This window comes from Boleophthalmus pectinirostris, unplaced genomic scaffold, assembly GCF_026225935.1.
Source record: "Boleophthalmus pectinirostris isolate CB_2022bp ecotype Guang Dong unplaced genomic scaffold, ASM2622593v1 HiC_scaffold_5, whole genome shotgun sequence".
NCBI lineage: Eukaryota > Metazoa > Chordata > Actinopteri > Gobiiformes > Gobiidae > Boleophthalmus > Boleophthalmus pectinirostris.
This window is the reverse complement of record NW_026571404.1, coordinates 28,722,426-28,733,711: the sequence shown is the minus strand read 5'-3', so window position 1 is coordinate 28,733,711 and position 11,286 is coordinate 28,722,426. Positions and strand designations below refer to the sequence as shown.

Here is an 11,286-nt window from a genome sequence, read left to right as displayed (position 1 = left end):
ATGATCCAGCAGGGGGCAGTCACTCATAAATCAGAAAAATGTCAACTTGCTGCGCGCTTATCCAAAATGCCTAGCCTTGTTTAATGTACGTATCAAAGTTTTGCACAATATATTCAGCCATTGCCCACTAATAGGCTATATGTGTGTGCTGGGTGCATTTAAACCAAGTGTTTAGATACGCATACGTATTATTTACGTACTTATTAGTAACGTATAAGCTGCATAAAATATCAACTTTACAGATTGGCTCTTTTGCCGATGTTTGATTTTATTTTATTTTTTTGTAAGCCTAACGGGTACGTCGATGATTTGCCTATTTGCTATTTTAACTGACTAATAAACAAGAGTTTACTTAATCATGATGCCATTTAGCTGAAAAAGCGCTCTCTCATCTGGCAACCTGAAAGTTGGACGATGAGTGGCCAGATGTTTGACCACCACTTCCTTATTTACAGTGGGATTTTTTTCCCTTTGGACATATAGGCTCTTCCCTCAAATATTAATAAATAACTCTCTTTTTCCATTCTGTTTAATAATTTTTGCAGACCTGACGTCACTTTCCGCTGACCGTTATTTTTTATGGGAAGAGCAAAGTACATTTGTTGCATAACCTGTAACGCAATGATGTCCAGCGACTGTAAGTTTGTCTTTTTAACCACTTTAGTTATTTTATATTCGTGCTTTTTTGGCGTGAACTCATTGGATGTTTTCAGTATCCCCACAATCGCCAAATACTTCAGCACCAAGGGGAGGTACGAGGAAGTGAACCCGCATCTCATAGAGGACATTCTGGCCGTAAACACATCTATTATTCGGCCTCCTTCTCCCCAGTGTCGCGAAATCCACCGCCATAATCAGACATGGCACCAGATACCCCACGAGCAAAAACGTCTTAAAGATGCTCGAGTTTTACGACATAGTCAGAAAGTCCGCGGCCACTTCAGGGGACGAGGGCTGGTTGCGTGAGATCCGAGAGGAGTGGACCATGTGGTACACGGAGGACATGGACGGCCGGCTCGTGCAGAAGGGGATGGAGGACCACAGGCATTTGGCGGTGAGACTGTCCAAACTGTTCCCCAGGCTCATATCAGAGGAGAAACTCAGAGGAGGGCTCATCAAGTTCATCACAAGCTCCAAGCATAGGTGTGTTAACAGCACCCTGTCCTTCAAGAGGGGACTGACTGAGCTCTGGGGCATCAAAGGTAACTATTATTCACTGACAATAAATTATGATTTAAAACATATTAAGTTAAATTTGCTTTAGTTGTTAAAGGTCATATATTACACGGAATTGACTCTTGTTAGCTTTAAGCCATGTTATAATGTTGTTACCTTATCAAAAGCATACCTGGAGATGTGTTTTGTTTCATTCACACTTGTCTGAGTAATCTTTTATTATTAGTCTGTTTACATCTCCAAAACTCAAAATGCTCTGTTCCACCTTGTGATGTCATGAAGTGGTAATTTTCAATTTAACAGCTATATTTGACTTTTTTCTGGTAGAGATGGGCAATTCCAGGGCTGAAATCACTCAAATGATTTTAGTGAAGGTGTATGGAGTTTAAAAAACACAGTGGAGCCCTTACATAACATCACAAGGTGAAGCACAGTTTTCAGTTTGAGAGAACAACTAAATATGCAGGGTTTGTGTGTTAAACATGTGTGAATGAACAGAATACATCTACATATGTCATCAAGACTAACTCAAGGAACCGTCTTCATAAATTACATATCTCTTTTTTTCTACAGACATGGAGTTTGACCACACGGTGAATGATGCTCTTATGCGTTTTTTCGACCAGTGCACTAAGTTTCTGCAGGAAGTGAGCGACAACCCCTCAGCTTTGTCTGAAATGGATGAGTTCAATGACGGGCCAGAGATGATGAGAGTCCGGGAGAAGATTGCAGATCGCCTGGGAGTGCCCTATAGTCACATTACACATGGTAAGATTTCAATTATGCAATTTCTGATTTCTTGGGTTTGTTTGAGAATTGAAGCTTCAAACTTGACTACAATAATTCTTTTTTGGGGGCGGAGCTAAAATGCATGTTTTCTCCACTAGATGGCACCATATATTATTACAAGTCTGAGTGTGTTTATATGAGTTTGCAATGCTTTTCACTGGACAGACTGGATTTTACTGAATCACAGGTTGATCCTGCTGAAACTAAAATAGACCAAAGAACAGACACACATACACACATTCACATGACCTAGTCACAGCTCACCAACACATGCTTCTGTCACCTGTTATAGAGCATTAGGACCACAGACAGGAAAACACTCTTTAGGACAGTGAGCAGCTTTTGTATAGATCCAGATCAACCTATCCTATAGAGCAGTGCTAAGTCAAGTTGTGGGCCAGGGACTGTGCTCTGCTGTGGGAGGGCTTCCGGACAACATCCCGCATGGCACATGAACATGTTATGAATGTTAAGCATTTATCATCCTAATATATTTCCAAATAGGCTCTATTCATGCTTATGTCACAAACTAGTATAACGTTTGGAAACATGAGACGACAACTTCCAGCAGGTTTCTGTTCGTGGTAGTAAGTCTGACAAAATCTAGAACATGGCCCAGTTTTCTTCATCTACATGTCACTGTAGTGTTCCGTTATGTTCGGGTAATCAACAGTTACCAGCATACCTCAGTTTTCATAACTTCCCCACTGACACGCAACTCTGAGCGCACTGGATACACGCGATTAGAAGAGATAAGGGTGCCAAATTCAAGATTATTCCAAACAGTATGCAGTATGTCTTCATTTTAGCACTGATGACATTTAATTCAATGGGTTTTATTACACTACACCAGAAGTTGGCATGCATGTTTCCCGGTTTTGCTTTGTGACATAAGCATGAACAAAGCCTATAAAAGAAGTCTTGAGCATGTTACATGTTGTTTTCAGTGGACTAGTTTAATATTTATTTTAAAATATTTTTATGCTTTACACCACACCCTCAGTCTGCTCCACTCCACCCAACATTCAGTCATGGCACACCTCATTTTTAGAGCTTCATGCTCCACTTGAGCTAGTGCTAAGATCCAGGGTAAAATAGGGCCACAAATTTTGAGCTTTCTTAAAATATAAAATGTTCAAATAAAATAACATTAACTCACCTCTGTCACCTCTAAAAATGTAGATATTATGTGTAAGTGTACTTCATGTCAACACCATGATGGCATTAAAATATGTCAGATTTAATTTGGTGACTAAATTATTCCCATTGTGCTGCTTTGGTTAGTTTATAAACTAACCAAACTTGCCAGTAGGCAGGCTACCATCAGATCTGTAGATAACTACACAGAGCCAAGGAGCTGCCAGACTCTGACAGGGATCAGCGTGCACATTCTTTGACAGGTCAGGGCTGTGACAGAGGAGCAGACGCACGTCTCGTATGTGTTGCTGTCTTGACAGCAGTGGTCAGTAGAGCTTTGTCCAGCGGCTAAAGAGACGAATAATGCACATGAGCACTGGTCTGTACAGACCTGCTCTGAGTGCTCATGGCTCATATCAGTCACTTGTGCGGGGCAAATGCAGGTCTTGCATCCCATGTGTAAATGGTTTAATCCGCAAGACATTTACCTATGTGGGACCAAATGCAGTGGACACCCATGAGACGAGAATGTGAGTGGTCAGCAGTTGGAGTGGTGGACCTTCGTACCTCAGGTGAGTCCATAGTAGTGGACTGCTGGGACAGGTGGGCGCGGGTGCGACCAGGGGGAGAACAGTGGTCAGCAGGTCTGCTGTGGGATGAGGAGCACATGAGATAGACACTGGTCTGCTGTGTAATGGAAGGCAAACAAACAGAGGAACACAGAGAAAACTAAAAAGGCTGACTTCTGTGCGGTGTTCGGAGTGGTCGGAACATAAACCCAGCTAGTTCTGTCACAGCCCATCCAAAATTCTATATTCCTAGTGCCTCTACTGGTGCGTACTTGCATCATGGAGCTCCTGAGCTGTTTTATTGTACCCATATACAATTTTTCTCCACACCTCTCTTTGCTATCTGGTAATGAGGCAAAGATTGCAGACATTACCCACACTGGTAGTGCTTTTAAATGCTACAGCAGTCACAGATCAGTTGAGATGTCATCATCATACCGTCCCACTCCTGCCTCCAGCAGCGAAGTACAGCCTGACCTGGACACACCCCCTCATTAATGCCAGCACTGGTGCTAAGATGGGAGGCAAGATAGGGCCCATAGTCTATACTTGTCAGACATTCAAAACATGTACACTTAATGAAAAGAAAGAAAGAAAAAATTGGTAAAAACATTCAAGGGAATCTCACCCTTTTGCCTTTTACTCATCAATAACCCTAGACTGGAGTTTCACCTAGTCATTGTTTTATAAATAGCAAGGACTTTCACCCATATGACTGTTTACTAGCTAGTAATAATTTCACCCAGGGAATCTGATTTCTTGTACTTAGCTGTAGATTATTTTATTTTTTTCCACTTTATTTAGGAGAATAAATTCAAAGTGTGTCAAAGTATATCTGATGGATTATCAGATAGCTATCATGTTAAATCACAAGGACGGACAAACCAGAAAAAACTCTTCTCAAGGATTCTTCAGACTGACTGATTACAGTTTGGTCAACAGTCATCGCAGTCACATGGAGCTGGATCAGGAGTGGGGCTAGAGACTGGGACACAGCAAGAGGCAGGGGCATCACAGGGATTGAATGATTGACAAGAAGTAGGGTTATCTGTCATATGAGGGTGAGTTGTTGTACAGTTTCAGGTGCTTTTCTCTTCTTCTGATGTCATTAGTTGACTTAGCTCTTCAGCTGGAGTTGATTTCTGTCCATATCTCCTCCAAAAATAGTCAGTGTGATATATTTCAGAAGATAGTGTTAATGCAAACTGCTCATGATATAGAAGGCAGTCTGTCTCCAGTGTTCAAGGTTACAACAGATAAAGCTTGATTCATTGGAAATCTTCTTGTATTCTTTTTATTGGATCTCCTCCCATATTTGCTCTGCTTACGTGTTAGCTGGTGAGTTTGTGGTTTATGAAATTGTGAATCCTGTTTGACATTTTCATTTTCATGTCTCTGGGTCCTATTGTACAAAGTTACCGCAGCCTCTCTCGTGTCATTATTTTCTTTCTCAGTAGTTGTTCATTTGCATGTTTGGCATGTCTGTTGAGCAGCATTCCAGAAAATCCCAATTTTTTCACAGCTGAAGAGTTTCTCAAACAAGTGACACCTAAGTGATGAGGTCTGGTAAATCCACTGTACTTGTTATATACTTCTGTGAGAAACTCTTCAGGGTCTTCAGTGTGATCTAATTAAAGGCACTGTTGTGGAACTGTGGAACTTTTCTGGTAGAGGGTCCACTCCATGTAGTTTTTTCCTGAATTGTTCTACAGTAATTAAGTAAGTAACTAACCATGGAGACAAGCAGGCCACATTACTTGACTAAGTTACTTGTCAGATCTGAGGAGAAGAGGACACACTCACAGAAATAATGTTTTTGAGAAATAAAAACCTGTAATTTAATAAATACAAGATATATTTTTTTAATGCCATACTGTGGAACATCTCAGTCAAAGCAATAACATTACTGTGGATACAAGCAGACAGCGGACCTTCTCCCAGAAAATTTTACCTGTTAAACCTCAGCTGTATTTACCACTTTTTACACACCATTTTATCTTACTTACTTTCAGTATTAATTCATTAGAGATGGTTTTCTGTGTACTTCTTGCATTCAGTATATTGTGTTTTATGTTTTAGTAACCACAAAGTATAATAAACTACCTACAGCTCTTACTGATTTATGGACAATGTCTTTCAGATTCATCTGAGGCGGCCTTTTACTTGTGTGCCTATGAATTTGCCATCAAAACTGTCAACTCACCCTGGTGTCAGCTTTTTGATGAAGTCGATGCACAGGTATCCGTTCTGCACGTAGCTCTATGGGAAGTTTGTTTAGGATTTGTGTGACCTACTGCACACATTACCAAACTGTCAAAAACCTGATTGTCTGGAAAAAAAAAAAGGATTTAAATGGAATTTAAACGTCCAAAACCTATGATTAGTATGAATGTTCATGGTCCGGTTTAGGTGTTTTATTTTCAATAGAAAGGTGAAAGTAACTAACTGAAAAACTGCTGGCTTATGTTAGCTATCTTGTGACTTTAATTTTATGTGTGAGAGATCAGCTCACTTTTGTAGTCCCAGTTAAGTTACTGTATCTCTTTCTGGTCAGATTGTGCTAAAGTAAAGATTAGATTAAGACAGAGTTAGGGCTTCAGTTAGCGTCACACTCCCAGCAGATGTGGATAACATCAGCTGTAAAGTATCAATAGTAATTCTATAGATTTACCATGTCAGCCATTACGTTTAGCTATATGTTTGTTTCATAATTATAATATTCTGAACTAGTAGACTACCAGTTGTTGCAATGTAAGGCAGTTTCTATCTATCTATCTAGTTTTCCTTGTTTTGCCCCACTGCACTATTCTCTCCAGTTAATACCCAGTGGCTATCTATGTCTATGAAAGAGTTCATTGTGGCCTGTTCATTGTGTTAAAGTACTGACCTAACTCTCAGGTAATTTGAGTTAGTGGTCACAATAATCAAATTACAAACACTGCATGTATTTAAGTGACGGCATTTCCTCTGCAAGCATCTGAATCAGGGGCACCTGAAGTGGGGGCCTTCAAGGAGTCTAATTTGGCCCTCCGTGGATTGCTGAGATTTGTAAAGTCTAGTTTGATTTAAGTAAGCACTGAAAAGAGTGTTAGGAAATGAAAGGAAGCTCATACCAGTCGATTCCCCTAAAAAGAACAATAATTAAACAGCATTTAATCACAAATATCTTTGCAGACAAAATTTTTATGTGAAAGACATTAATAGGTTTGGCCCTTATCCCATTAATATGCATTAATTGTGGACCACTGGGGAAAAAGAAATCTGTATAAAACTTGCCGATTTGAATTATTTATTTATTTATTTAGCTTATTTCTATTTTGCTAATTAACAAAGCTTTATAAAATAATTAAAACAAATGTTAACCTTTTATGAAAAGAGAGCTATTCAAGGTACAAAAACTGTAACACTTTTCCACTGCAAACAATCATGTGATATTCCCATAGCTGTATATGCAATGACAAAAATAACAAACAAAAAACAAAAACAAAAAAGGATGGTATTGATATTAGGGTAGCATAGTATAGAAAATTATACTCATCAATACTACATCTAGGATCAAAACTAGATACTTATTTAAGCAACTGGATACATTTAAACTTCTCCTGAACTAGTGCAAGACCACATGGCTACTAAACAAATACTATTATTTGTAGCTGAATATGTGTTGGAAATTACAGTACTGTCTAAATCATGCAGCACTAGTTAGAAGTCTGACTAGTGTTAGCAGTGTGGCATGTACTACTTTTTATTTATTGTTTATTGTTTATTGATAGGTTCCTCATTAGTGCAAAAAAGTTGACACTATTCTTCATGGGGTCCAAATACAATAATTGCAAAAAAAAAAAAAGGTGCATATCAGCCATATATAAGTTATTAATACAAAATAGGTGAATATACATTTCAGATAATAAAATCTTTCATTACTTTTACACATCCTCAATCCCTTACAGGTTATGGAGTATTCTAATGACTTGAAGCAGTTCTGGAAAAGGGCCTACGGCTACGACATCAACAGCAAATCCAGCTGTATTCTCTTCCATGACGTGTTCAGTCGACTGGACAAGGCAGCCAATGAAAACCAGTATGTGAACTACCTTTCTCTAACTGAACAATATTTACACATCTTTATAAGCAATTAAAGGGTTGTTTAAAGGTGCATTGTGTAATTTTTCTGGTGGAGGGAGCGTCAAATGCTTTTCTCCATGGAGATGCTATTGCTTTCATTGGAATGTTTCACAGTATGATATTAAACCTTTCTATCTTCATGGAGAACAAACCATACCAAATTACAGGTCAGATCTACGGAGAGGCGACCCTGCTCACAGTCAGATGCCTGTTTTTCTAGGTATATTTGAGCTACCTGTAACCACCTGTAATTGAATAAATGTAAGGTAGAGCTGTTTAATGTCATATTGTGGAACATTCCAAACAGGTGACACTTCCCCAACCAAAAAATTACATAGTGCACCTTTAAATAAGCCAGAGAGATTTTTTTTGCTAATAAATTCAGTTTGCCATTAGGGCTTTTGAAGTGTGACATATTGCTTAAATAAACCAATAACGATGATACCATAATAAATAATGGTAATACAGGACGTGCTTTGCTGTGTTTTTCATACACCTTCATTTCAGTCATTTAGATCATTTCAACCCTGGAAATGCCAATCTCTACTTAACTAAAGATAAAAGATAAAAGGTAAAAACTTGCCATCTGTTCCAAATGCTCTGTTTTCAAGGTGCAGAGCATTTTGAGCTTTGGAGATGTGGACGGACTGTTAATAAAGTGTTACTCTGACGTGTGAATGAAACAAAACACAACTCGTGGTATGTTTTTGATGAGGTTGCAACATTTTAGCATGGCTTAAAGCTTACAAGAATGCATTTTGTGTAATATACTACACAAAATAAGACAAAGTTCTCTACTGGTGCTAAGAAAAGAAACATTATATGAATAAATACTGAGCCTCAAAATATATTGTTCCATCATTTATTGAATGATAAATGTAAAGGTGTATACAGGAATGATCATTACAGGCCTACTTGCCATACAAAATTAAAAAAACGTGTTGGCAGTTTTAACCATTAACCTCATTTAACGAGTTATTTATTCAAAATATATACTTCTGTAATATCCTGTTAAGTGCCAAGTGGATTCACAGCTTCATAAAGTAGTCATAGTTTTACATCAGTTAAGCGTAGGTTTGTGGCAAAAGAAGTTGAGTAAAATCGTCATCAGCCTGAGACCGCGCGGACCACGTCTCCTTCCGTAGCTACTGCGCGGACACCGACATCCTCCCGTGCGCCGCGTGTGGACCGTGTTTTCTCGCTTACGCTGCGTAGACCGCGCTTCCTCCTGTACGCCTCTAAACCAGAACTAACACCAAGACTAAAACCAGGACTAACCCAGTCCAGGAATAAACCAGGACTAAATTAGGACTAAACCAGGTCTAAGCCAGGTCTAAACCAGGTCTAAACCAGGACTAAAACCAGGACTAAAACCAGGACTAAACCAGGTCTAAAATCAGGACTAAACCAGGACTAAAACCAGGTCTAAACAATATGACACCTAACAGTAGGTTGGACATAATTTAAGGTGATCTCATATAAAAATTATTTCTCTATCAATAATATTTTTTTAATATGGTTAAGGAAAGACTGGGCTTTTTATTGTCTTTAAGCAGACAAAACACCTTATGTTAACATCCTGGTCTTTGCTTCTCTACAGCAAACAGTTGCTTATTCATGGAGACTTTGGCTCAACAGACAATTTGAAGAGAATAAACAAGAATTTTCAGGATGTGGTTGCTACATTCATTAGTTTTAAAAAGCATGACAATATCAAGTAATCCAAAGTAATCAGAGTGCATTACTCACTTTAAGTAAATTAATGGATTACGTTACAAACTACATTTTAGGGTATGTAATCTGTAATCTGTAGGGGAATACATTTTAAAAGTAACCTTCCCAACACTGCCTGTATGATATATTGAACAAAACTGCCATCCAGAATGCAGAAACATTTTCCAAAAGAGACACTTTTTTTTTTTCTTTAAACCTTCTTTTAAAGAAACAAAGTTGTTAGATAACAAAGCTCTGATGTGTTTGTATTTAGTCTTATCATTATTGTTATGTGGCCAAACCTCTTTGTCTAAGCCTGGTCGGCCTCGTCAGATCTCAGAAGCTAAAAAGGCCAGACCTGGTTAGTACTTGGATAAACTCCACCAATAGAAAAAACACTACTAAAACTACAAAATCTTGTAATATAAATGAAATAGATATAATCGTAGTAGTCTAACCTGTCACATGGACTTTGTGTTTTGTTTTTTTCTTTTAGACGTGGTTCTCCAGTGACTGAAGCTGTGACTATCCAGATTGGCCATGCTGAGACTCTCTTACCTCTCCTTACATTACTGGGCTTCTTTAAGGACAGTGAACCTCTCAAATCTGAAAACTACGCCTCTCAAGCCAAACGCTCTTTCCGCACTAGCCATATGCTACCGTACGCTGCTAACCTGGTTCTGGTGCTGTATGACTGTGGAGAAGGGGAGCTCAGACTGCAGCCGCTGCTCAATGAAAAGACTGTGGTGTTTCCAGGTTTGAGTGACACCCAGAGCTCAATGCCTCTGTATGCAGATGTGAAGGAGAAATACAAGGAGCTGCTGCAGGGGTGTGACTTTGAGACAGAGTGTCAACTGTTTGAATAAAAGAAGAAGAAATAAGACTATAAGTGTGAAATATCTACAAAGTCTCACACTGATATTGGACACCATGTTTTGCTTTGTTTTTAATTGAGAAAATGTCCTATTTGTAAAATAAAATAATTTTGCCACTCTCAAAAATTAACTCCAGTAAAATATCAGCAAAATACTGGTGTCAAGCATTGGCTGTGCAAGATAAATAGATAGATAAATACTTGATTGATTCCAAAGAAATTTCAATTTTTGGCAGCAACAATGAAACATAATGATATCAATAATAATACAGCAGTAATTCATAATTTATGAGAGAAGTGGACTAAGGGAGCGTGACATCATAGGGTTGCCTGTGTCTATTTATATATATATAGTCTATGGTGTCAAGAAAAAGACTTTGAACCAAGCCAATAGTGAGGATTCTGCCTCAGAAAGTCCAAATTACTTGCATTACTAAATTGTTTACCATGGACTTCACTGGGGTGCCAACATTAAAGACGGACTCTGCACAGCTATACCAATTAAGTATTCACTTAAGGAGCTATATTATTCAAAGCTGACTCTTTAGCTTAAAGCCATGTTAGAATGTTGTTTCTTCATCAAAAACATACCCGGAGTTGTGTTTTGTTTCATTCACACATGTTTGAGTAATCCTTTATTATTAGTCTGTCTGCATCTTCAAAGCTCAAAATGCTCTTTTCCACCTTGTGATGTCACAAAGCTGTAGTTTTCAAGTTACAGCTACCGCCACCTTTTACCTTTTGTTTAGTAGAATGTTTTTAGTGAATGAGTATGGAATTTGAAAACACAGTGGAGCATTTCTATTACCACATGATATCACAAGGTGGAACAGTGTTTTCTGTTTGAGAGAAAAACAGCCTAAATGTGCAGGGTTTGTGTGTTAAACATGTGTTATGTGTATG

The 11,286-nt window shown here is 38.5% G+C and overlaps 1 protein-coding gene across 1 annotated transcript; it reads left to right on the top strand.

The window, feature by feature from the left end:
* The first annotated feature begins 393 nt into the window (after window positions 1-393).
* Window positions 394-10,510, top strand: LOC110157067 (multiple inositol polyphosphate phosphatase 1-like). Its single transcript, XM_020921320.2, is given in 6 exon segments — window positions 394-842; window positions 844-1,202; window positions 1,750-1,944; window positions 5,812-5,909; window positions 7,622-7,752; window positions 10,006-10,510. Coding segments are annotated over 6 exon segments (1,416 nt in total). The 5' UTR covers window positions 394-579; the 3' UTR covers window positions 10,376-10,510.
* The last annotated feature ends 776 nt before the right edge of the window (window positions 10,511-11,286 follow it).